Source organism: Pollachius pollachius, assembly GCF_949987615.1.
Source record: "Pollachius pollachius genome assembly, chromosome: 18".
Lineage (NCBI taxonomy): Eukaryota > Metazoa > Chordata > Actinopteri > Gadiformes > Gadidae > Pollachius > Pollachius pollachius.
In genome coordinates this window covers 4,143,525-4,171,134 of record NC_136951.1, presented here as the reverse complement: position 1 = coordinate 4,171,134, position 27,610 = coordinate 4,143,525, and the positions used below count along the sequence as shown (strand labels likewise).

The 27,610-nt window shown below is 46.7% G+C and overlaps 1 protein-coding gene across 2 annotated transcripts; it reads right to left on the bottom strand.

Annotated features, from left to right (window-relative positions):
• Window positions 1–292: 292 nt before the first annotated feature.
• On the bottom strand, window positions 293–27,295 carry atp8b1 (ATPase phospholipid transporting 8B1). Of its 2 annotated transcripts, none has more exons than XM_079756031.1 (30): window positions 27,029–27,295; window positions 22,300–22,482; window positions 21,314–21,411; window positions 19,577–19,690; window positions 18,830–18,928; window positions 17,318–17,379; window positions 17,043–17,115; window positions 16,532–16,602; window positions 15,619–15,701; window positions 14,686–14,844; window positions 12,872–12,960; window positions 11,282–11,472; window positions 11,070–11,154; window positions 10,649–10,772; window positions 10,242–10,285; window positions 9,857–10,013; window positions 9,454–9,642; window positions 9,203–9,315; window positions 8,495–8,659; window positions 7,366–7,477; window positions 6,381–6,456; window positions 6,073–6,202; window positions 5,706–5,834; window positions 4,992–5,148; window positions 4,325–4,548; window positions 3,724–3,807; window positions 3,137–3,382; window positions 2,383–2,521; window positions 1,706–1,836; window positions 293–1,578 (listed from the first exon to the last, which is right to left on the bottom strand). In XM_079756031.1, the coding sequence occupies exons 2-30, from the start codon at window positions 22,460–22,462 to the stop codon at window positions 1,354–1,356; spliced, it is 3,732 nt and encodes a 1,243-aa protein (XP_079612157.1). In that variant the 5' UTR covers window positions 22,463–22,482; window positions 27,029–27,295; the 3' UTR covers window positions 293–1,353. The 2 variants fall into 2 exon arrangements, with proteins under 2 accessions (XP_079612157.1, XP_079612158.1); XM_079756032.1 differs by having other exon boundaries at window positions 22,300–22,479.
• Between the last annotated feature and the right edge of the window lie 315 nt (window positions 27,296–27,610).

Here is a 27,610-nt window from a genome sequence, read left to right as displayed (position 1 = left end):
GCATTGCAGTTCACGGTTTTTAACAAATATATAGATATCTATGTATATAAATATCTATATAGTAAGTATAAGTACCACACATAGATAAACATACATACCAATATACCTATAGATGATATATATTTATATAGATGTATAAATGTCTACCAATATAAATATATTTTATCACCATGAGATTCATGGGTATACGCGCCAGTGAAGAGCAGTGACTTCTTGTATATAGAATATGTTTGTAACTAGAAATTGAATGTTTGACCATAATTGAATTGGTCGATACCAATGCAAGTCTAGGTTGAGATTGTTAAACAGGCCTTTATTAACAACCACAGGATAAAACAGTGATGGACGTCCAAGCATCCTAGACACGTCGACTGCAATAATAAGATAATGTAACAGAACAGATATATTTTAAAATGAAGTTTTCGGGAGTGCTGTAACAAGATTTCAAATAAAAACATTGACAGAGAAAAAAGAAAACCTCTTTGGTTTCATCAAGTTCAGCTACTCAGAAGTAGTAAGTCATCATGGTTGGTGCATTAAAAAGCTAAAATATAAGAATGTAAGGGTGGATTGTTTCTTAATTTCTCTTTAGAGACACAGTTCTTGTAGAGAGAAAGGTGTGGGAGCAGAAAGACGGAGACAACCACCCATTACATTCAGCATGACATCATTCAGGCTCACACACCTGCCGTACTAAATACATCAGCCGTAAGGCGGTTCAAACCACACGGACACAGCACTACATTTAAAAAGACAAAGGGGCATTTCACCTCTGATTGGTCGAAGCTCTTCGTCTCTGGACACTTGTTGCCAAGTAGAAAACCTCGTCACATATAAAAACAAACCTAAGCTTCTTTCTTAAAGTGTTGGATGGAGAATCACTAATTAAATATATATATTTATATTAAGTATATATATATTAAAGGCTAGACTATGACCAAGTCTCCCATCTTAAAATCCTGAGTATCATAACATTACGTCACACATTTCCTGCGTGAAAGGAAGCCCTGGAATCCTTGGCGTTGGCGTCGGTGGGGTGTGCTGGGGGGTCCAGGTCCAGTTCAGGGTCCAGGGACCAGGGTCCGGAGGACCGCTGGTGATCTTCAGACATCTCCAAAATGTTCTCCAATCCTAATCGAATGTTTTCATAATTTATTACTGAATATGGCCCAGTAAGCGGGGGGCCGGTTTCACGTATAAAGTCTTGGCGCAAGTAAAGCGCAGACGGGATTCCCGTCCAGTTGGACCCTCCCTTTTCCCGCCCACCTGTACCTAGCACTAAGCTAACACCATGTTAGCATGGACGGCTACCACAATATGTACAGGCCCCCCATCCTGGAGCAGGCCCCCCGGTCAGATGTTCTCCCCCTCCCGGCTGGCCTCCTGGATGCTGTTCTGGGCCCCGCCCGCCACGGTGGGCCGGCGCCGGATGCTGCGACCCGACGAGATGAGGTCGGCGTAGCCGCGGGAGTGGGAGAAGGCGTAGCCCGAGCGACGGGAGCGCCCGCCCCTCTGGAACGTCGGCGGCCTCTTCTCCTCCTCCGCCTCCATCTCGTACTTCTTCCTGTTCCTCTGGACCTGTTGCCACGGACACCAGTGTACCAATCAGTTAAGGTGTATTGGTAGGTGTTCGCACAGTTGGGGCCACACCGTCACATGAGAGGAGGAAACAGCGTCGGGGGTCGGGGGGGGGGGGGGGTCGTACCTTGTCTCCTACGGAGGGCCAGATGGTCTTTGATAGGAACTGGATGCAGATGACGGGCAGCAGGCTGATGCCCACCGTCAGGATGATGGTCAGCCACAGGTAGGGCTGCCGCAGGGCGTTGGAGGCCGTGCCTGCACACACGTTAGGGACCGTTTCAACGCGTTAGGGACCGCTTCAACACGTTAGGGACCGCTTCAACGCATTAAGGGACCGCTTCAACACGTTAAGGGACCGCTTCAACACGTTAGGGACCGCTTCAACGCGTTAAGGGACCGCTTCAACACGTTAGGGACCGTTTCAATGCGTTAGGGACCGCTTAAACGCGTTAAGGGACCGCTTCAACACGTTAGGGACCGCTTCAACACGTTAGGGACCGCTTAAACGCGTTAAGGGGCCGCTTCAACACATTAGGGACCCCTTCAACACGCTCAGGGATCGTTTCAGTTTCAACACGTCTAAGGACTGTTTTTACAGAATTAGAGACAGCTTAAAACACATCTAGAGACACCTCAAAACACTATGAAAACATTTAGAGAGCGTTTAAACACATTTAGAGACAGTTCAAACAGAGTGGAGGCGTTGTCAAAAGAGACAGAATGTATCTGGCAGTAAATATGATCTGTAGTTAGAGATAGAGACAGGTAGAGAGACAGACAGGGAGAGAGACAGGCACTGACCAGTAAAGGTGAAGTAGGAGGGGAAGATGACGTGGATGCCGGCACTGTGAATGTCAAACATGATGCCGAAATAGATGGCCATGCTGCACAGCACCGCAAAGCAGTTCACAAAGGTCCAGTAGGAGGTCTCCAGCGAGATCTACAACACGTTAAGAAATACACATATGAATACACACACAGTTAAAACACGTATATAAAATAAAAATACAATTCCCAACAATAGAGATATACTTAGTGTTCTCTAAAGCTTAAATTAATCCCTCATGTCCTGCACGTATGAGAAGATCAACGTCGTTACACACAGACTTGTACACGGCACTAACTCTAACCCTAAACGCACACGCGCACGCACGCACGCACGCACGCACACGCACACGCACACACACACGCAGAGGTTCGTACAAAGTAATTACTGATTGGTCGATCAGGGAACAGTCTAGTGTTGTTGGTTTTCAACAGACAGACATTAATTCACCAGCCAAAATCAAAACACTATTTCTAACTGGTTGTGATACACCAACCACTTCACCCAACATATTTGCAATGAAAAGACTCTCCGTTTCCGAATGTGCTTGTAGGTCGGTCTCCATCTGGGCTCGGACACTGCCCTGCCCTCTTGTGTAAGGGTTAACAATGTGTAAAGATAAGGCAGGCTGCTCTACGACCCTCTAACGCTGCATCATGTCTCCGAGTGGATCTTCACCAGCGCGCTGTACCCAGGACTGTAAACCCGGCTTAAACCGGTGGTACTGACCTGCAGGTTGACGGTGATGATGAGGGAGGAGGCAGTCACCACGGCGAAGGACTGGTAGTCGGACGGCGCCTCCCCGTCCTGCCCCATGGTCTGGAGGAAGGCTCCGTACGGGATGAAGAAGATGATCAGCGACACGAAGATCCCGTGGAACAGACTGATGAAGAACTTCTTGAAGTTGAACAGCGCCCCCTTCTGGCCCGGAAGGTACAGCTTGGGGAACTTCAGACTCAGCTTGTCGTTCACGTCCTGCAGGGAGGAGGGAGAAGCTTTAGTTAGGAGTGCAAACGAATGTTCAGGTTCAATAAAAAATGATCTTTTATTTGGATCGATTAGATAGTCAGATAACTTAATGTGCACATCATTAAAAAAAGAATATGGTTCAAAAACTAGAAAGACCATAATACTGTTACTTAAACCAGAACCTTCCCTTAGTCACTTCAATACTTAGTCATGTTCGATACTGAACATATTTTTCTGCAACTAGAAATGATGTTAAAGTGCCTTTAACTTCTCTTCTATGGCAAGAGTGTGTTAATGATGGTTTAGTTGAAAGTGGATGTGATCCGGATGGTAAGGGGTTTCATTACCTGATCCATTAGTCCCACTAGTAGCACGGGCAAGCTGCTGTAGCACACGTTGTAGAGGGTGATGAACCAGTCTTCATACGCCACCTAGAGGACAGAGTCAGCATTACAGTTACCATACTGCTCAATCCAGCACACACACACACACACACACACACACACACACACACACACACACACACACACACACACACACCTTAGTACACCACTAACTAAATACAGCTCAATAAACCCCAAAATAGTGACTCAATACATGTTAATATAATGAAATACAGTTAGATACAGTAACACACCTTAATACAACAATGATAAACCTAAATACACCTAATTATGCAAACCAAATACGGCTTAATAATTACTACATAAAGCTTGGTATAGTAGCTAAACACACTTTAATGTGGTACCCAAGTACACTTTGATACCTATACCTATATCGTTATTAAACCGGAAAATAGCCCTCCTAACTTAACCAGAATACTCCCCAAGTACCCCTTGTAGTTAAAGCATGACTAGCATAATTCCTAGTCATGTTTCAACATGTACCCTCCCATCCAATCACAGTCACCCGCTGGCGTCACGTGACCAAGCAGGAGGCGGGGCTAACCTGGGCGGAGAAACCGTTGAAGAAGGAGAACCAGAAGTGGACGAGCGTGAAGGCAAAGTTCTTGAAGAAGAAGTAGCGCAGGAACTTGCACATGCGGATGTAGGACCAGCGGCCGTGCACCAGCAGGAGGCGCTCCAGGTAGCGGAACTGGGCGAAGGCGTAGTCGCTGGACATCACCGCCTGCATGCCCTCCTGGCCGGAGATCCCCACCCCGATGTCCGCGGCTGGGGAGCGGGACAGGAATGAGGCGTTAGCATGTAGAGGGAGAGACATCAGCATGACAAGAGGCAACCCTCTCTTACCATCGGGAAGGGGCTTGTGGTGGCTAACAAAGGAAAGGGCATTCGACAACACAGTACATGAATGTGGGCAGGGCCATTGTTCAACACACTAGTGCGCTAACAACATAGCTTTCAACCATCGTTACCGTCTATCTTTAGTGTCATGTCCATAAAGACATGAAAACACATAACGACCTAAACATGTTTACCATATTATAGTCCCATATCCATGGGACTTCGGGAGCAAACTGCCATTTGATTAGACAAGCCCTAGCCAGAGGAAACCCAATGCTAGCCAAAGCGCTGCCCAATGCCTTAGCAAACACACTAGTCCATGCGCTAGCCGCACTGTAGCAACAAACAGCATTTGAGCATGAGCCACTCACTCTTGATCATGTTGACGTCGTTGGCCCCGTCTCCGATGGACAGAGTCACAGCCTTCTTGTACTTCTTCACCAGCGTCACCACGTTGGCTTTCTGCTTTGGGGTGACCCGGCAACAGATCACCGCCTCACACTCACACGCCATGTCCACAAAGTCCACCTGCCATGCATTCACATCAAACCCAGTATTACTTATAGATTTAGGAACACTTTTATCTAAAGCAATTTGCAAGTGGGGCTGAGAACACTCAAAGCATACATTGGAATTGGAGGAGCAATAAAAAAAGTGATTTGGTTTGAAAAATCCAACGGCAAATTTTATTTTGAAGGAATAGCGAGTAGTAAAGTTTTGTCAGGGTATGGTCAAGGTTGTGGTCTAGGTGTATTAAGTGTACATAAGTGTGTGGTAAGGGTGTGGTTAGTGTGCATGAGGGTGTGGTAAAGGTGTAGTTAGAGTGCATGAGGGTATGGAAAAGGGGTAGTTAGTATACATGAGGGTATGGAAAATGTGTAGCACGTGTGCATGAGGATAGGGTGAAGGTATAGCATGTGTACTTAAAGGTTGATAAACTTATAGTAAGCGTACATTAGGATGTGGTAAACATGTAGTAAGCGTGCATAAGGGTAGTTGGCTCATATCAAAAGGTACAGTAGGGGTATATAAAAAAGGTATGGTTAGTGTGCAGCGAGGGAAAAGTAAAGCATGGTCTGTCTCACCTGTCTCATTTCCTTTTCGAAGTCGTTGATTGGCTGTCCGTCCGTGGGGCTGGCGGGGAGAGGGCGGCGCCCGAGACGACGGAGACGCAGACGGCGCCGCTTCTTCTTCTTCTCATACAGGATCTCGTTCTGGAAACATGACACACCACCACGCTCAGAAGTACACTTACACCATATAAGGCGTGGCCAATCATCAAGAGGGGCGTGGCCTATCATCAATAGGGGTGTGACACATCATCAAGAGGAGCTTGACCCATCAATCAAAAGGGGCATGACTCATCGTCTAAAAAGGAGTTTGGCATATCACTCAGGGGGGCGTGTTCTATCATCAATGGGGCGTGGCCTATCTAGAGGGTGTGAGACTGACCAGCCACCCTCCGGTGATCACCAGAGCGTTTTTCCCCGGCTCGGGGAAGAACGGCTCGGCTGGTTTCTTCTTGTTCCCAAACGTGGGAGCAACGTTCCTCCTGAGGGCCTGGCGCACCCGCAGCTTCTCACTGGGAACACACACAAACACACACGTTATCTATCTATCTATAGACACAAACACACACGTTATCTATCTATAGACACAAACACATACATTATCTATCTATAGACACAAGCATGTTGGATGAGGACACCTACCAACACACGCCATCTATTTATATTAGACACACAAACACAAACACTTACTTGACGTCTTCTCCGTAGTGGATCTTCATGTTGTCCGTCAGCAGCTGGCAGGAGAAGCCGATGTTCTCTGCAGTTTCTGGAACCACAAGACAACAAGTCAGTTTGGCTAAGGTGGAGGATTATATTAAGGTGTGGGTTATGTTAAGGTGGAGGATTATATTAAGGTGTGGGGTTATCTTAAGGTGGGGGTTATGTTAAGGTGGAGGGTTATGGTCACAGTGGGGGGTTATCTTAAGGTGGGGGTTATGTTAAGGTGGAGGGGTTATGGTACGTTAGGGTGGGGTGGGGGGTTATGTTAAGGTGGGGGTTATGTTAAGGTGGGGGGTTATGTTAAGTTGGGGGTTATGTTAAGGTGGGGGTTATGTTAAGGTGGGGGTTATGTTAAGGTGGAGGGTTATGTTAAGGTGGGGGTTATGTTAAGGTGGGGGTTATGTTAAGGTGGAGGGTTATGTTAAGGTGGGGGTTATGTTAAGGTGGAGGGTTATGTTAAGGTGGAGGGTTATGTTAAGGTGGAGGGTTATGTTAAGGTGGAGGGTTATGTTAAGGTGGAGGGTTATGTTAAGGTGGAGGGTTATGTTAAGGTGGAGGGTTATGTTAAGGTGGGGGTTATGTTAAGGTGGAGGGTTATGTTAAGGTGGAGGGTTATGTTAAGGTGGAGGATTATGTTAAGGTGGGGGTTATGTTAAGGTGGAGGGTTATGTTAAGGTGGAGGGTTATGTTAAGGTGGAGGGTTATGTTAAGGTGGAGGGTTATGTTAAGGTGGAGGGTTATGTTAAGGTGGGGGTTAGGGTCACAGTGGGGGGTTATGTTAAGGTGGAGGGTTATGTTAAGGTGGGGGTTATGTTAAGGTGGAGGGTTATGTTAAGGTGGAGGGTTATGTTAAGGTTGGGGTTATGTGAAGGTGGGGGTTATGTGAAGGTGGGGGTTATGTTAAGGTGGGGGTTATGTTAAGGTGGGGTTAGGGTCACAGTGGGGGGTTAAGTACCCTTCTTGTCTCCAGTCAGGACCCAGATCTTGATGTCGGCTTTGGCCAGGTTTGCAATGGTCTCTGGAACTCCGTCCTGAAGCTTGTCCTCGATGGCCGAGGCTCCAATCATCTGAAACAGGACATAACCGTCAGCCAATCAGATGAATCACATGTAATAAACTGGAGGTCAATGTACCAGAGCATGGTTTAAACAGGGCAGTTAAAGGAGCAGGTTGGCCCACAGAGTAAGTGCTTCAAGTGTGAACACATGTCTGCCATATAGTTCCTAAGGGAGACGCCAGCCTATCTCTGGAGAAAACCCATCTCGCCCCATAAACTTGTGTCTGTGCAAATTTTTACCCACTTTGTAAATAACAAATAATTGATTCTGAAATCGACAAATACTTCGATGTGCCTCCGGCCCCATTGAGGGGCCGGAGACACAGCATGATTACACAGGTTTCACCCATTCAGACCGGATCACGCATCTGTGCGTGTTTACCTTTAATGGTAAACACGCATTGATGCGCAATCCGGTCTTAACCCATTTGTACCGGCTGCGCGGACCAACATTGTATCTACTAGATACAATGTTGCGCCGCACAGCAGCCGGTACAAATGGGTTAAATAAGCATTTCAATAAGATAAAATAAAAGAGTAAGGGAAATTATAAATGTATAAGATAGACCTTTAAAAACCTGCATTTAAAAAAATGCTTTTCGATTTGACAAAACTATAATAGGCTATGAACAACAATGATAATGTGATTTAAATTTGAAAACAGTAATGTTCATAGCCTAGCCTACTTAAGACCAATACAACTATAATAATAACCTTACCATTGGTTGACAACAATGGTTTACAAAGCTTGAGCCTCACTTGAGATTCAGAAACATAAGGATGTAGCAGTATGCAATTTTTTTAAATCTATTCTAGATCAACCAAAAATTGTCTAGCTGGCTTAATTTATCCCAGTAGGTCAACCTTTCAAACTACAATTACAGTTAGAAGGCTTTGGTAGATCTACACAGACAGTTTTGTCCCCTATGACTTTCCTTCTTAGAGCACCATACCCCTACCTGCTCCTTAATGACAGCGTGTGCTAAATGTAATCAGGGTATGATAACTGATAATGATGTGGACGGACCAGTAAGTTGTTCTCGATCTGCTCGTAGACCATGTCCAGGGCAGCGTCTCGGTCTCTGGTGGCTAAGCTGGCGGCCGTGTGCTTTCTGGACCACTCATCCCACTCGGCCTGGCTGATGTCCTTGTAGCACAGACACAGGGTCCGCAGGGTCTCGTTGGCGAAGATCTGGAGAGAATGAATGTAGACACAGACACACTCTTAACTCATGGTGATAAACGCACCCTTAACTCATGGTGATAAACACACCCTTAACTCATGGTGATAAACGGACCCTTAACTCATGGTGACAAACGCACCCTTAACTCATGGTGATGAACGGACCCTTAACTCATGGTGACAAACACACCCTTAACTCATGGTGATAAACGGACCCTTAACTCATGGTGACAAACACACCCTTAACTCATGGTGATAAACGGACCCTTAACTCAAGGTGATAAACGGACCCTTAACTCATGGCGATAAACGGACCCTTAACTCATGGTGATAAACGGACCCTTAACTCATGGTGATAAACGGACCCTTAACTCATGGTGATAAACGGACCCTTAACTCATGGTGTTAAACACACCCTTAACTCATAAAAGGTAAACACACTCTTAACTCATGGTGATAATTGGACCCTTAACTCATGGTGATAAACACACCCTTAACTCATCAACTCATGGATGTAAAGTGAAGTGGAGCCTTAGGGGGGTGTGGACTCACATCCAGGGAGGTCTGGGTGGTGTCCTGGTGTAGAGAGTGGGGGGAGAGGCGCTCGTAGATGACCGTGTCGGCTCCTTTACAGTACAGACGGATACGGCCGTCTGGGAACTTCACTGGAGAGACAAATGCATCACAGTATTCAGAAGGGCATACTTCTCTTGGATACCCTGGGTTTAAGAATGAGCTTTAGGTATGCCGCTTATATCTGTGTGTAAGACCTGCAGATGTGTGTAGGTGTGCAGTGTACTTACAGATGATGGACATGCGTTTGCGGTCAGAGTTGAAGTCCAGCAGGGCCAGCATCTTGTAGGTGGCCTCGTGGTCCATTTCCTTGATGGTGATGGTGTCCTGGGTACGGTTCAGGAACACAAAGCCAAAGTTCCTGGCGGCCGTCACCAGAGCGCCCTCATCAGGAGAGGCAGCCTGGTACACCAGCTCACCTGGGACACACGCACAATTTTACCTTGATCCCAGGGCGAATTACAGCGTTTCCAGATCCATGTTATTAGGAGCAGCTAGTGGTAATGGGTCATCGTGGGCTACAGGTAGACTTGGGACACTGGCAATCGAAACCAGAACCTTTCGATCACCCATTCCCCTAGCCAATGAATGAATGAATGAATGAATGAATGAATGAATGCTCCTTCTCCTCACCTTCTTTGTGCTCCACCATGACGGTGTGGCAGAGGGAGAGCAGTTTGAAGAACTCCAGCATCTCGTGATCCTGCTGGGAGCGGATGCAGGCCACCAGCGAATGGTCCATGAACTCGAACTTGGGGTCCGCGTACATGTTCCAGCTGAAGTCCACCGGCTGCAGCACCAAGTATAACTCATAAGAGACCAAGAACCTCGTCTCAACGTGCATGTTTAGGTATACACTGTACTAGTGGCGCATGGACATTACCAATAAAATGGAAAAGTGACTAACTCATTCATTTATCATTGTTAACATTGATAAGGACTTATTTGTACACAGCATGCCAGTAAATTTGAATAAACGTTGATGTTTTCATTAATTTAGTAATAACAATATCTTTACCCTTCCTCGGTCCAGTGCAACACCTTTAGCCGTCATGGGATTGCCTGTGAGATAAAGAATATAGATAAGATCACCATCATAATTGAGAATCTAGATAAGACCTTCATAGCCATCGTGTAGTTACACCAGGAAGATAGCAGGTGGCAGTCTTCTCTCATACCATCACATTTCTCCCTCTCCTTTTTTCCTATCCACTCTGGCACCACCTTTACTACCATGCCATTGGTGCTTTTTGAGGCATGTTTTCTCCCATCAGGTCTCAATGATACTCATACTGTTTATCTGAGCTATTTGAGAACTTAACTTTAGAACCACTGATTGAGGTTCTCGGAAGGTCCTAATAAATCCCCAATAGAGGTGCTGGTCGTTCTCGTCGTCCCTTAACGACCACGGAGAGAGGTTCTCACCGTAAGTCTTTCCACCGATGTTGCACTTCTTGAAGGCCATGATGTTCTGCGTGAGGGTGCCGGTCTTGTCAGAGAAGATGTACTCTATCTGGCCCAGCTGCTCGTTCAGGGTGGTGGTCCGAGCCTGGAGGAAGACAAGCGCTCAAACAACGGTACAGGAGAACCAGTCGGGAGGAAGGGGAACTAGGACTGTGGACAGGCACTGTTCTTGTATCGGTCTTTGGTTTAGTATAAACGCACTGACAACAATACCTATATAGCACATAGAGTACTACCTATACCTGATGTTATATACAGTGCTACATATAAGAGGGCATACAGCACTACGTATACAGATAGTATGTATAGTACCACATATACAGATAGTATGTACAGCAGTACACATACAGATGGTATATTCGGACGGAGGGCGTGTACATACCTTGGCGGGCGTGTCCTTCTCTGCGTAGTACATCTGCAGGTCCCAGTTTATGAATTTACTTTGACCTAGACGGATCACCTCAACACTGCACACAGGAGACGTGTATGAGACTCACACTGGACAGACCATAATAACAACGTTATGAGTTGATGGGGGGCCAACTCAAAAGCGCTTAATGACTAGACGCTAATAATCCTCATTAATATCCATACCTGACGTAGAGGGAGATGGGCACCATGGTGTTGAGGACGATGATGTAGCCCCAGAAGCTGAGGAAGCCTCTGTAGAAGGAGTCCTGGTCCTTGCCGTCGTACAGGTACCAGGCCAAGGAGCCGATCTGCTCGTACCAGAAGCCGTGGCCGATGGCCAGGCCCAGAGCCACCAGGATCAGCAGTGCGAAGATCTGACACGCCCAGGGGGAGGAGCGTTAGGAGAGGAGCGGTAGGAGAGGAGCGGTAGGAGAGACTGGGAGAGGAGCGGTAGGAGAGGAGAGGTAGGAGAGGAGCGGTAGGAGAGACTGGGAGAGGAGAGGTAGGAGAGGAGCGGTAGGAGAGGAGCGGTAGGAGAGGAGCGGTAGGAGAGGAGCGGTAGGAGAGACTGGGAGAGGAGCGGTAGGAGAGGAGCGGTAGGAGAGGAGAGGTAGGAGAGGAGCGGTAGGAGAGGAGCGGTAGGAGAGACTGGGAGAGGAGCGTTAGGAGAGGAGAGGTAGGAGAGGAGCGGTAGGAGAGGAGCGGTAGGAGAGACTGGGAGAGGAGCGGTAGGAGAGACTGGGAGAGGAGCGTTAGGAGAGGAGAGGAGCGGTAGGAGAGGAGAGGTAGGAGAGACTGGGGGAGGAGCGTTAGGAGAGGAGCGGTAGGAGAGGAGCGGTAGGAGAGACTGGGAGAGGAGCGGTAGAAGAGGAGCGGTAGGAGAGGAGCGGTAGGAGAGGAGCGGTAGGAGAGACTGGGAGAGGAGCGGTAGGAGAGGAGCGGTAGGAGAGGAGCGGTAGGAGAGGAGCGGTAGGAGAGGAGCGGTAGGAGAGACTGGGAGAGGAGCGGTAGGAGAGGAGCGGTAGGAGAGGAGAGGTAGGAGAGGAGCGGTAGGAGAGGAGCGGTAGGAGAGACTGGGAGAGGAGCGTTAGGAGAGGAGAGGTAGGAGAGGAGCGGTAGGAGAGGAGCGGTAGGAGAGGAGCGGTAGGAGAGGAGCGGTAGGAGAGGAGCGGTAGGAGAGACTGGGAGAGGAGCGGTAGGAGAGACTGGGAGAGGAGCGGTAGGAGAGACTGGGAGAGGAGCGTTAGGAGAGGAGAGGAGCGGTAGGAGAGGAGAGGTAGGAGAGACTGGGGGAGGAGAGACTGGGAGAGGAGCAGTAGGAGAGACTGGGAGAGGAGCGGTAGGAGAGGAGCGGTAGGAGAGACTGGGGGAGGAGCGACTTGGAGAGGAGAGGTAGGAGAGGAGAGGTAGGAGAGGAGAGGTAGGAGAGGAGAGGTAGGAGAGGAGAGGTAGGAGAGGAGAGGTAGGAGAGGTAGGAGAGGAGAGGTAGGAGAGACTGGGGGAGGAGAGACTGGGAGAGGAGCGGTAGGAGAGGAGCGGTAGGAGAGGAGCGGCAGGAGAGGAGAGGTAGGAGAGGAGAGGTAGGAGAGGAGCGGTAGGAGAGGAGCAGTGGGAGACACTGGGAGAGGCAGTGGGAGGCACTGGGAGAGGCAGTGTTAAAGGCCTTGTGTTAAATCGGGCTGCAGAGAGCAACAAGGGGACCGATGAACCAGTCCAGATTAGGAAGGTGGGATACTTAAAAATTGACACATTCAATAGTGTCATCACACTTACGGAATAAACCATATAGTTCATCAGGATGTCGATCTTGGTCCTCTTGAACCTGGTCTTACCGCCGTTCCTCATGATCTTGGTGTCAGCCCCTAGAGAACAGAGACACAACCTCAGTATAATCAGACCCAATAGGACCGCCAGAACCATCTCATACAACACCACTCCCTGCCTCAGAAAGAAAATACCTTTACACTTCCACTAGCATAAAACTAGCTAGCATTCATCTAGGAACCAAATAAACCGTCACAGGAATCCATCACTGAAACTAGCTTGGGCTACTGGCAGTAGCTTGGGCTACTGCCATTACTTCTGAAGCCTAAACTGCAAACTGGCGGGAGTGACAGTTGTAAAGGTTTTGGAAAAATGCATTGGGTTCTATATTAGGAGCAAGTCACATTTGCTTCAGCAGATTTGGGATGTGATGGTCACCCAACAATTAACAAATTAACCTCTTCGCTGACAAATCACTTCTGAGCCAGCTATATGGTAGCAAAAAGGTTAATTGGAAGGATTTTGGGCTTGCTCCCTTTATTATAAATGTCTGAGATGAATTTGTGTGCCTGTTTGTAACCATCCGTTTAGCTTCGAGATGGTATGGTTGTTGGTGTTTGGGGAGGACCCTAGTTGATCTACAGCTTTTTGATCGGGGAGCGATAATCCTACTTCCTTATTTCCTTACTGTCATGGCTGGTTTTATGACCATGTCCATGACAGTTCATGGAAGTGGTCTGATGAAACAGTAGTGGCACAATAGTATTTGAATTATTTGCCCATCTTTGGTATATGCAGAATATGCGTGAGGACGGCCGAGCGAGGTAGAGCTCCAGGTGCAGTTCAAGACCAGCTTGGATATGTGACCAAGACTGACACGGAGAAGAAGGTGTGCAGTAGATGGGACTAAAGGTTTTCATGGTGAGGTTGCTGCGGAGCCAATAGCAACTGACCTCCCAAACATTCTTCGGGCCCACATAGTTCAGCAGGAAACATTAGACCAGGGTGGAACAGGAGGCTGCACTCCGAAAACCAACAACAGCAGTTTTTTCTTCTACAGCTGCAAGTCAAGGCTTGCATCTCTCCAATACTAGAGTCGAACCCAAAGGAAACCAATCTAGGAGATCTTCCCGCAAAAAGGACATCCAACCCATTTTGTATCCTGATGGGTCAGTCGTTGTTACTTAAAGAATGTGGTTTAGACTGTTAACAAAGTAAGATGTTATTTTAGTATGCAAGCCTACTGTGAAGGAATATGGGTCTGCTCCAGATATACTGTAGGAGCCAATTCCTTTGTTTTCATATAGTTGTCTGTCTGTCTGTCTGTCTGTCATTAATTGATGACAAATAAATTGATTGGCCCCTGCTATGTGTGTCCTACAGGAGGTCTTTCTCAAGAGGAAAGGACCTGTGGCCTTGGCGGGGTTGTAATGATTTCAGGTATTTCTTCTCCATTATCAAATTGAATTCTTATCCAACACCACGTATTGACGACATCATTGAACATTATTATCATTTCAATGTGATGTCTTTGGGTTACACAGGTCCAAAGCGATTTTCGAGAGACGAAAGAAGGCGGTATTGAATGGCAAATCCTAATTTGCTTCTGCTTATCTCAATGGCGTAATCATTTACAGCAGCAGAACTAAAACAAAAGCATATAGAATGTTGCGCCATCTCTACAACCGTATAGGCCGTGTTACTGGTAGCACACCATCAGAAACCACAGACAGACCTCCGGTTGTAAGCCTGTGTTTGTGGGGACTGTGGCATCTGGCAGCAAACCGATTGCTGTAAGCCTGTGTTTGTTGGGACCAACGTACCTGCGAATATCACCAGGCCATGGCATACGTCTGTGTTGCGGATCGTGCAGCCTCTCAGCAGTATGTTGTCCAGGTCCACAGGGTAGCTGTGTCGGGACCATTGCATCGTCCCCGTGAATTTATCCAGACGGTTGTTGGGCTCCTCACAGTCAATCATGGCTGTGGAGAGGTGAGAGAAAGATGTCAAACTCAAACATAGACCCAATCTGTCCTCACTAGCTTAAAATGAGCAATATATGGCTAAGCTGTGAGAAGTAGCCCTGACATTTTTCTCTGCATGTAGTATGGGATCTAGTAGGCTGACGGTAGAAACACATACATCTTTATTCATGAAATAAAGCACTTTGTTAGTTATCAAAATTACTTTAATATATCAAATGGGATTTAAAAAGCACACATAGATGCGGGTTACATGGGGAGAACTACAAACGACATAATCTTAGGACAAAGAGACCTTATCAAAACTGTTATCTACTCTAGATAGACAGTGGGCTAAATGTTTGCTTATCATTGTGTGCATTGGGTAGCGTTTGTGTGCACAATGACAAAATGCCAGTTGAACACTGGCAACGCTATTTTCATGAAATCCCAAATCCATGATCCTACTTTTATGATACCCTACTTTCCCAGAGCATCCCTTCACCGGTGTCCCTGTGAGGATGCAGACTTCTGACTTCTAAAGAGAACTTTAAAAAGCTTGTTTCGTGTCGCCTCTGCATTTCCTGTCCTATCCGGAGTGTATTGTACTACTTATTTGTTTAGCGTCTCTGCCTCGGTGCCACTCAAACATGATGCGGAGAGAGGACAAAAAGGAGGAATTAACAGGATGGAAAACACAAATGAGGGTTAAAAAGCAGAGGGAAATACAGATGGACAGAGAGAGGGGTGAACAGAGATAGGACTGACGGACAGGCAGACAGACGTATTGTGTACCATTGAATTGGGCCAGCTGGTGCTCCTGCTGAAGCTTCTCGTCTGTGATTTTCAGACCCATCTTGAACTTCAGGTTGGTCTCTCTGGAGACAGACAGACCGACGGGACAGAAGACAGATGAGCAGAACAACAAGTTAGGCAGAGAAAAGCTTTTATCTAGAGATAAGGAAGTAGCTTAAAACTGTATTTTAGAATGTACCTTGTTGAATTGGGTGACCCTGAGATACAAACGAACACACAAAAGGTTGGCTGATATCAAATCAATGTTTTCTATAAATGTGACTTCTCAGAGACTTCTTAGTGTCATTAAGTGACTCTAGACATTGGGAAGCGTGGTTTTCTTTTTTCTTCAGGTCATGGAAAGTTACTGGAATGTAAACAGGTAGAGGCGTCGTGAGCGCAGCAGCTTGTTGCATCAGTGGCTCGGTACAGAGCTATGTTCCTTTGTTTTCAGCGATGGGGGAGCGGCCTCAGGCCCTTTGTTTTGGTGCGCTGGTCCTGACCCACCTCCTAGTTCAATAAACATGTCCACTATCCCACACCGAAGGCCAACACAAACACATTAGGAGAGCTTATGGAAGCCTGCTTATGTTCTCTCCTGGTTCAACATGGAGAACAACGGTCGTTATGCAGCGCGTTCCTCAGAGACGTCCACGTACTAAGAAATCCACCTCGACAAACTAGCGACAAATAATCATCAACTGTAATCCCCCTAGAAATTCTCCAGATTTCACTCCTCCCATACACGGTAAGAAACCCAAAAGTGTCAAGATGGGTTGGGGGTGAGCGGGGAGCTGGGTTGGGAGAGGTCCTGGGTTTGGGATGTCCATTGCCCCTGAGTCCAACAGACCAGCACAAGGTCTGAGAAGCACAGCGACCCGACCCTGATAATATCTGGTGGGGTGGGTCTTACCCGTCGAGCTCGGCCGTCTCCACGTAGCACAGGCTGTTGGGGTTGGAGCTGGACAGCATGAGGATGTCAGCCTGGGCACAGAGGATCACGCAGCGTCAGGAGGCTTCACACACTTACAGCACACAGACACAATTCCTTGGCTCAAGGTAGAACGAATAAAAAATAATAATGATCGATTTGATAAAAAATACATAAGACAGCAAAGCAATACAAATATGAGTTATCAGAAAATATGTGTTTATACACAAACAGTGATGTAAAACATCCAAACTATAGCCTCAGATGCTGGGATAATACTCGGTGCCAGAGGCACGTGTTTGCAAGAAAACAAAGTAAAGGATTTCCTTTGGTTCAATATCCTTATTCAAGGTCCGTCAATGTGTGTCAAGTGTGTCAAGCACCTCGACCCAGTCGAGGTGCTTGACTGGGTCGACCACGCGTCAGGCACCTCGGCTCAGATGAAAGGCAGTATAAACATTAAATGATTATTATAATGAAGAAGTTGACCTACTGGCACAAAGTCGTTCTTTTTCAGCCTCACCACGTCCCCGACCTGCATGTCCATCCACTTGGTCTCCTGAAAGCTGAGGAGAGGATAACCGCGGTTACAAGGAGGCTTTATTGACTCGTTTGTTGCCTGTAAACCCTTCATCGGTCTCATCTACATGCAGACAAGCTTTGCTCGCATTAAAGAAGTTGCTGAATGGATCGAATACTTGTTTTTACAACAAAATTTAAACTCTGAATGTACTAGTTGCAGGATTTGATCACATTATGTAGTTTTACCCTCCGTCTAGAAGCACTTCAGTCTTCCTGTTGTTGATCTCTTTGTCCAACCGGTGGCGGGCCTGTAGCACAAAGCAACAGCTCTCAAACCATGCCAACACACAGTCTCACACAGACATCAGCATGCAGTCACTTAGCCACTGAACTCTACAAACATATCCATATATTAATGAAGAATCTGTGAGCAATGGGACACGAGTTTGGCATCAGAAGTGTTCGGTTGCATGCAGGTAAACCTCCTGTTTGGAGAGCAACAATTTCTGAACCCATCAGCTATTGTCTGAATATCTTCATCGCTTGTTGTCCCATGAGGTAAATCACCATCAGACAAGACCGAGTTTTTTTGAGTTCGGGTCAGGTAAGGAGAGTAGCAGGTCGTCCACCAGGTAAGATATGGTTAAGGTGAGGTGCCCGGTCTGTTTGTTACCGTGTCAAACCAAGTCTCGCTCAATGAGAAGTCTCACTCTGAGATCTCGTTGCTCCAGGGCTTCCCTGTTCTCATTACAATCTCAACTCTGCCTCACCCAAATCTTTAGGATAACATTGAGTTAGGCTCTCTGCAGTCCAACCCAACCACCTCTCCCCTCGTCAGGTCCCACTCACGTTTCCATCGCTCTCTCCCTGCAACTCAACTCTCGTTAGGCTGTCCGTGGGCGAGACTTGGTTCAACACAACAACAAACCAGCCAGATCAAGCGAAACAAGAAAAAACAAGAACAAAATCCTTTCCATATGCAAGAAAATAATCTGAGCCAGTCAGTGGCTTGAACAAACCCTTTTAGAGATCATATATTGACTGTACGCCAGTCAATATATATATATGTTTTTACGGATTACCCCTATAGCTTTCTTCCTGAACAATGGACAAATTAGAAAGACCATTGGCTACATAAGTCCCTTAATTAGTTCAAAGATTTCTGGAAAATAATGTCAAGGTGAAAGAAGTGCCCCCAGAAATGATTAAATATCAGTTAACCCAGCAGTTAAGATAAGGTCAGGTTAAGGTGAGGTACCAGTTTGTCTACCAGGTGTGATAAGGTCAGGTTAAGAGTGAGGTACCAGTTCATCTACCAGGTGAGATAAGGTCGGGTTAAGGTGAGGTACCAGTTCATCTACCAGGTAAGATAAGGTCAGGTTAAGGGTGAGGTACCAGTTCGTCTACCATGTGAGATAAGATCAGGTTAAAGGTGAGGTACCAGGTCGTCTGCCAGGTAAGATAAGGTCAGGTTAAGGGTGAGGCACCAGTTCATCTACCAGGTGAGATAAGGTCAGGTTAAGGTGAGGTACCAGTTAGTCTACCAGGTGAGATAAGGTCAGGTTAAAGGTAAGGTATCAGTTAGTCTACCAGGTAAGATAAGGCCAGGTTAAGTGTAAGGTACCAGGTCGTCTGCCAGGTAAGACAAAGTCAGGTTAAGGGTGAGGTACCAGGTCGTCTGCCAGGTAAGATAAAGTCAGGTTAAGGGTTTAGCAGGTCACCCAGCAGCTAAGATAAGGTCAGGTTAAGGGTTTGTACCAGGTCGTCCACCAGGTCCTTGATGGCGGTGATGCTGAGTACCAGGACCAGTGGGACCAGGGTGGTGTACCATGGGAGGGTGGTGATCTCTGGGATGATCTGACAGGAAACAGGAAATGAGGACCTCACACGCAGGAAACATGACGCATTGCTTTCACCCAACTCCTTAGTAACATCAAATTAACATCTTTATCCCAATGCCTAAACATTCACTCATTATCTACTTCACCATCCCCTGGTGCGTTATTATACTTTCACCTGAGGCCGACGCATGCTCCAGTAACAACTCAGTTTCCTCATCTACTTGTCCATCCGTTCCAGCGACAAGACAAACCAAAATATATCAGTTTCCCCTCCTTTAATCCAACCACTGGTCCAAATGATTTACACACTTTGAACCCATCAATCCATCCGTCAGCCACCCACCCTCATCCCTCCAGGGGTCCAACCAGACCTCGCCCACACATAACCACCCATCCTAAAGGACGATGTGTAGAACGGAGGTCACCGCCCTCCCGTCCCATCATGTACGTTGATCACATGACTTCCATATTAAAAGCAGATGGGAAAATGCAAAGCAAAGCAATGCAAATGTTGCTCGGTATGATGTCAGAGATCTGGTCAGCTAAAGTTCAATCCAAAATGATAGAGGAATGTCGTCCGAGTTAAAAATGGAGTGTTACCATTAAGATCCGCTGTAGATAAGGCCAGGGAAAATAAATGTTAACATCAATCCCTATTGTGTACCTGCAGGATGAGCAGGGCCAGGAAGTAGAGGTTGGCAGCCCTCTTGAACTGCTCAAACAGGTTGAGGGGGATGAAGGTGAAGACGTTGTACTTGTAGGTCTTGATGCCGTTCCCCTGGTGACAGAAATAAATCAGAAACACTACATTTGACACATGACATTATGTCAAACCATCATTTTACTAACGACTAGACTATGAAGTCACTATTGAGACACTTCCACCTAAAGTGACTTACTTCATACAGGTCATCAATGTTACAAGTTATTCAGGAGCAGGTAGGGGTGTAGGCTCACACCTGTCTAAAGACAGATGAGACATCAGGGATTGAACCCAGATTGACCTCACCATGAATCCAGGCTTCCATTTAAATTCGATGACTTTCCCATTCTCTAGAAGGGTGTAGAGGAGCGGCTTTATAAGATAGACTTTAACCTGGAAGTCTGCTTAGTCACTTTTCCAAAATCCAAAACCTCGAAATAAAAGTCATATTACATAAAAATTGCGAATGTTCACGGTCCACATTCTAGCCCAAGATTCATAACCCCCATCTGCCCCTTAACAACATAACACTCATTACCCCTATCTGTCCCTTAACAAAATAAGACTCATTACCCCCATCTGCCCCTTAACAACATAAGACTCATTACCCCCATCTGCCCCTTAACAACATAAGACTCATTACCCCATCCGCCCCTTAACAACATAAGACTCATAACCCCTATCTGTCCCTTAACAACATAACACTCATTACCCCTATCTGTCCCTTAACAACATAAGACTCATTACCCCTATCTGTCCCTTAACAACATAAGACTCATTAGCCCCCATCTGCCCCTTAACAACATAAGACTCATTACCCCATCTGCACCTTAACAACATAAGACTCATTACCCCCATCTGTCCATTACCAACATAAGACTCATAACCCCCATCTGCCCCTTAACAACATAAGAATCATAACCCCCATCTGCCCCTTAACAACATAAGACTCATAACCCCCATCTGTCCCTTAACAACATAAGACACATTACCCTTATCTGTCCCTTCACAACATTAGACTCATTACCCCATCTGTCCCTTAACAACAAGCTAAATAGTACAAAGTCACCGACTGATAAACTGGGCCACGGAACAGGAAACAGTCCTGATATTCCCCAGTTAATCTTTGTCCATAAACCATGTACGTCAGACATTGTCCTAGGGAGGTTTGCTTGTATACGTTGACGACATGGAACCATTTGTCATTTAGAAAGCTCTTTCCTGCTGTTTTGTCAACATTTGGTTTTGCTGAGGTCTTGAATCTAAAACCGGTTTGACCGAAGAACCAGCTGATTGCTGGGGTGGAAAGGTGAGGGTCGGTGTACGCAGATGGCAAGAGCTTTGTCTCCAGACCTCATTGGCCAAGTTGACCTTGTGTTATTCTCTTCATTCAAGTTCTAACTTTGATCGCAAAGGAAAACTCAACTAAGAGTTTTCTATAAGATGGTTGAAGCTCACAGAAACTATCGAGTTAGAAATGGCAGGCCTGCATACCAATAAGTATACCAGTGGAACAGGATTAGCTTCAACACTAATAATAAGTTCTGTTTGATTGCCAGTCAAATCTTTAAAGATCACATCCATCCATCCATCCATCCATCTTTCATCCGCCCCCCCCAACATTGTTTGATCTGATAATCCACCAGGATATCATGTTGAATCGAATTCTAGAATAAGATTGCAGTAACATTGTCTTACAGAGTACTTGCTCTTCTTGATGCACAGGAAGACCTTCCTCTGGAACTCAGGGAGCTGGTGGTACGCACGGTCGTTGGACTTCACGCTCCAGCCCAGATCTAGAATAACAGACAACAGAAACACATACATCACGCTCCAGCCCAGATCTAGAATAACAGACAACAGATACACATACATCACGCTCCAGCCCAGATCTAGAATAACAGACAACAGATACACATACATCACGCTCCAGCCCAGATCTAGAATAACAGACAACAGATACACATACATCACGCTCCAGCCCAGATCTAGAATAACAGACAACAGATACACATGCATCACGCTCCAGCCCAGATCTAGAATAACAGACAACAGATACACATACATCACGCTCCAGCCCAGATCTAGAATAACAGACAACAGATACACATACATCACGCTCCAGCCCAGATCTAGAATAACAGACAACAGATACACATACATCACGCTCCAGCCCAGATCTAGAATAACAGACAACAGATACACATACATCACGCTCCAGCCCAGATCTAGAACAACAGACAACAGATACACATACATCACGCTCCAGCCCAGATCTAGAACAACAGACAACAGATACACATACATCACGCTCCAGCCCAGATCTAGAATAACAGACGTCACGCTGAAACACAAACACATGTGTACACACTTAGCCCTTCAGAAACTTATACTGGGGGACTCATCCCCCCCACTAGACACCACTGGGGGACTCATCCCCCCCACTAGACAGCACTGGGGGACTCATCCCCCCCACTAGACACCACTGGGGGACTCATCCCCCCCACTAGACACCACTGGGGGACTCATCCCCCCCACTAGACACCACTGGGGGACTCATCCCCCCCACTAGACACCACTGGGGGACTCATCCCCCCCACTAGACACCACTGGGGGACTCATCCCCCCCACTAGACACCACTGGGGGACTCATCCCCCCCACTAGACACCACTGGGGGACTCACCACTGGCCCTGGTGTCCACAGGGGGTTCGTGCTCCGGGGCCTCCCCCGGTTCCCCTTCAGAGCTGGCGTCCAACTCGTCGTCGGTCTCGTCGTCGCTGTAGGGCATGACCTCATCGTCGGGCCCCAGGGAGCCGGTGGAGTCGGCCCGCTGACGCTGACTCATCCTGGCGGCTCAGGGGTCTGCTGTGGACGGACGGACAGACAGAGATCGGATTGATCGTCATCGTTATCAATACCTCAGTGGTAACAAGGCAAATGTTTCACAAAGTAGCATCAATATAAACTCATAGGCCGACTAGATGTTATCCATACGCTCATACATTATCCATACTGGGGCTAGCAACTTCCAAGACTCAAAGAAGACCAGACCACTATTTTAACAGATTGACTATAATCTGTATAAAACCAATGATGAACCACATTGAGAGACAGTCTAACGGGATAATTATATTGATTGACACATTGGGAATTATTGGTTCTCCTAAAAATCACACCTTTCAAATCCTGATCGACCCCGTTTACCTTGGAGATGTGTTTGGTTTTATATTATGGAAGAAAGGAAATTTGTTCAGTAAACTGACCTTTAATAGTTAACCATTCAGCAGACATCTTCATCTAAAGGGATTAACAGTTGATTTGTCATTAGGGAGCATGGAGGGTTAGGATATTTGCTCAGGGATGCCTCCAGGTAGACTGATAATTCACATTACCTTTAGACTAGTAGTAGTATAATACCCTAACCAGTATACTAGGCTGCCAGCTTCAGCATCTAGCCCCTGAAGAGACCACACACACACACACAAAAGGGGAGTGAGCTAACGGCCACACCCGTTCTCCAGCATTGCCTGGGGCAGTTTAAGGTGAAGTGGCTCCCAAGCCTATTTATTCCACTCCTCATCAACATTTCATTCTCCACCTCAAACCTCCGTCTCCTCAAGCCAGTCCTAATTTCCCTACTGCATTGCATAAGGAAGCAAGTATAAACTGAATAAGTGTTGCTTATTTGACATTGTTCCTGCGGACTTGAGTAAACAGCCCTGTGCCGTGTCTGTAATGTGCCACGCCCATTGTGTTGAGCATTTGTACAGGTGTGGGGTGTGTGTTCTGCGGTTTTGGGATTTAGGTTTCGTGGTTGAAAAGTTGTACGTGCACATGGGCTGCACTGTGTCCCAACAGCCAAGTGACTCCAGGAGATGATTCAGTTGACACTGCTTCCATTGACCTGGGTTGTGAGTGGCAGGTCTATATTTAACATAGCAGGATCACAGAAAGATTCTTCTAGAGCTGTCAGCCTGTCCAACAGGAAACACGGAGAGCTGTGACCTGACAGCAGCATCACTGCTCACCTGGCTATTGTTACTGCAACTATGCATAGCATGCAGCTGAACAAACAATCTCACACACACACACACACTCCCAACCTCATCATTAACCCCACAAACAACCCCACCCTCGCTATTATCCCCCCCCATACAACCATTGGCCACAGGCTGACATTGTTTTTAAAGTGAGTGATAGGTTGTCTGGCACCTGAACATTTGCATAGAGTCCTTTTGCAGAAAGCTGTATTTATAGTGACGTGTGGCCCGCCACATGTACGGATGCACGGATGGTTAAGTTCCAGCTCGGAAACAAACAACCAATTTATGCATTGAACGGCCTTGCTGTGCATGCAATACAATGTAAAGTTGTGTTGTTTGTTTCCGAGCTGGTTTGCTAAAAAGGCTAATGTAGCTGACAATAACAATGACTAGCCAATGACATGACACAATCACAAAGACAAACAGGAACACTATAAGTGCTACAAGCCAGGAAATAACGTCACAAGAGCAATTTGTGTGGTTGGTGTACGAGGCATCTGGAACACACCATTATCTGCTGATAAAGCCACGCCTCCTAGCGACCCCGCTGCCTTTACTCTTTATTCTTTATTCTACTTCCCCTCCAGACTCTAGTGTGGACTTGATCAACAGGTTCTCTGATGGATCTGAGGGGCGTTCCCCTAAATGTCATGCAACCTGAGAGCCTACCTGGCCAGGTAGACAGGTACGGCTGGATGAGGGGACACAATGACACAGCATTTTGACCTCTGACCATATTGTATTCACTATTCAGGTATTAAGGCTTTGCATCATTGTAGGAATTTTAACAAATCCGGGGAATACGCTGAGATGTAAAGGCAGCGTGTCTGTCTGTCTTTGTGTAATCCGACCGCGCCATCACAGACCCACCCCCCCAAGTCCCTGTAGACTGGCCTAATCACATTCTCGTATAAATACTGTTGGGTGCCTGCTAATTCACTTTGAATGATGCCACAGAAAATATCATACAACAGCTCTCCTGCCTTCAACCTTTGAGCAAGGGTTTTCTAGCCACGAGATAAATCTTGCCATAGTTTAACAGAAGCAGACTGTAGTAGTTCGCTCTCCGATAATCTGGGGACAGAGGCAGTGTGGGTAGGTAACCCAGGGGTACGGAGCAGGAAGTTATCCGATTGGCTGCAGGGTTCAAGACCAGAATGGGGGATGGAAAGTTGGATTGTAGAGGTGGTAGAACCCACCCACACACCCACAAAATTAGTGATGTTTTAAGAACAAACACTCATATTGCCGAGTGGTCCGAATCCACATGGAAGGTACTTTTGTTTTGAAAGAGTATCCCTCTAAACACAGCCTGCTGGTGCCTGTGTCCACCTGATATGTGTATAAACATTGGCAACTTCCAGCAACAAAGGTGGACATCCGTTGGAAAGTAGAGCTGCCCAATATAGCTCATTTATATATCAAGGCCCAGGAAGCAACGGCCATGTATTAAGTAACCGCCATTTAGTTGAACAAAGCTAATGCTGTCCCCTCTCTACCACCCCAGGGAGAGGGGACAGCATTACAACAGCTCTATCCATTCTGTTAAGGACGTCAGCTGGAGTCAGATACTAAAGGAAGCTAAAACTAAAACTAAAACTAAAACAACAACTAGACCGAATAGCTAGAGGCGCACTAGTTTAGCGGTCAAGGTAATCAGACTCCCAGCCAGAAGGTTCTGATGATACGACTCTGTGCAGCAGGCAGGGAGGCGCTGCAGGGGTACATTATCGTGGTAATAATAATTAAAGTAGGTGTTCAACAGGTTGCCTCACAGCAGGGTTCCAGTCAATTAGCTGCAGCTGAGTTTCCTCTGGTTCCCCAGAGAACAGCCCTCTTCCTACCCGGCAGCCCTACCTGCTCTCTTACTCACGCCCCACTGCCCACAGATAAGTCATACGATAACCTGTGGGTCAAATGTTTCAGTTCAGATGTGGTTGTATGCATTGGTGAAAAGATATTTAAATGGATAGGAACTGCATGCACAGCTGCATGCAAAATACTGCTCCCTCCTTTTAAAGCTTCACGTTTAAGGTATGGACACCGTTTCAAGTGGGCAAGTACTTGGAGAACAGAGCTTCCAGAGTCCGGATCGATGATGGAAAGCAAATGTAATGGAAAGATAGCAGCCAATAGTTCTCAACAAGCCATGATTGTTTTAACAGTATAAATAATAAGCCAACATGGCATCTAAGCCAACTGACCCTTGTGAAACCCGTGGCATGCCCTGAGTCGTATCGCTACGTCATGCTTCTCAGAGATGAGAAGTGCTGTTTAAGGAGAACATCGATAACATTTGCCTTGGAGATCAGGATTCAAATGCTGACGGAACATTTCCCTAATCAAAAGGAGTGCACTTCCTGCCCAAGACGCCCAAACAGTCCGATTTTAAATAATGTTCATGTCCTTTCTCCAGAAACCTCCACTAAATGAGGTTAACCCGACACTGACGCCAGCAGGCATCAGGTATATCAGTTACAGTCACTGGAGCTCACCTCGTGTGAATGGAACGAAACACAGTGCATACTGGCTGTGTTCCCCTCAACATGCAGGGAAACATCTGTCTATCTCCATATACCTGTCCATCTATCTCCATATACCTATCTTGATATACAGTACCTGTCTATCTTTACCCTGAGACATCTGGCCCCTTCAGGGTGGAGGAGATACATACCGACACCGCCCTCACATGCTCAACACTTCCTGAAGTGTCCTTTTGAAAACAGCAACAAACATTTGTTGAGTATTCAAGCATTTGTTGAATACTCAAACTCAAACATTTGTTGAGAATCTATTCAAGATTCTGTCTCAGTTTATAAGTTTATCCCATATATTCAGTAATTTGTCTAACAAACCAACTCTTTGTCCCATTTTGTAGTAGCCGTTTTACTTTTACAATTTCTTCATCTCATGTTCTTATTCTGAAATGTTATTCACCCCTAAACGATTGTTTTGACACCCCAACCCCCGCCCCTGGTACAGAGGTACACATGAAAGGAGGCTTTCCTTCACTATTTCGTGTGCTACAGGGACGACTTTAGTCAGAAGTTTCACCTCCAAATCCCACATGGAATGTTAGTTGTAAGTGGATGTTCCTCCCAATCAGAAAGCCATAACCCGCTGGTGTTGGCGGACACAAGAAGCACCAACTCACACGTGTAAATATATGACAACCAAACACACACACACACACACATCCCGGCCAGAGGGGGTGGACGCGTAGAGACGTCCGTGATACTACGGCTAACTTCCCACGGAGAGAGGTGGAAAGAGAGGGAGACCGGTAGAGCCAGTCTGGGGGTGAGGTCACAGCAAGACGAGGCGGCTCCATTTTGCCACTATTAAACGCAACAACTGTAAGAACTCACCTATGCAGATTGAATTGTCGTACTCGGTGTGTTTTCCTTGAGTTTGTAGCCTCAGTCGAGCCGCGTTGTGTCACCGTGTCATCGTGTGTTATTCTTCCTCCTCGTTGAACGGTGTAGGTAGCGTCACTCCCTTCCCCGGGAACCGGTTCCACGGGTCCGCTTGTTGTTGAGGAGGACGACGAGGCGTTACGATGAGCCGTAAATTTGAGACGCTATCTTTTAGGAGACGAGCACCGCGACCAGTGAGCTGCTCGGTGATACTGTGTGGACAGGTATGCTCGATCACGTGACGCGGCCAGGTAAAGGTGTGTGTTTTAATTCCTGAGGGAGCGCACGGGTCTTTTACACAAAGATACCTGCCGCCTCCCTCCCGTCTAGTTCCTTGTTGATTTACAGGCAACAGTTTTATAAAAGCAACCACATATTTATTTGACCATTTTATGAATTATGAAAACTTTTGATTTCAACATGTAACACCATATTCATATTTTTAAAACACATATCATATTCCTTAAAATGTTGAGTTAAAACATTCAACCAGAATATAGGTGATCCGTCGCGGTGGCCCCTGGTTGTAAGGAG

What these genes read in the sequence shown, in the direction of transcription:
- atp8b1 (XM_079756031.1), bottom strand. Translation starts at nt 22,462, where the DNA reads ATGAGTCAGCGTCAGCGGGCCGACTCCACCGGCTCCCTGGGGCCCGAC. An exon ending in GAGACGGCCGAGCTCGACGG is followed by an intron (nt 15,702 to 16,531) that starts GTAAGACCCACC and finishes GTCTGTCTCCAG; the next exon opens with AGAGACCAACCTGAAGTTCA. An exon ending in CATGGTGGAGCACAAAGAAG is followed by an intron (nt 9,643 to 9,856) that starts GTGAGGAGAAGG and finishes CGTGTGTCCCAG; the next exon opens with GTGAGCTGGTGTACCAGGCT.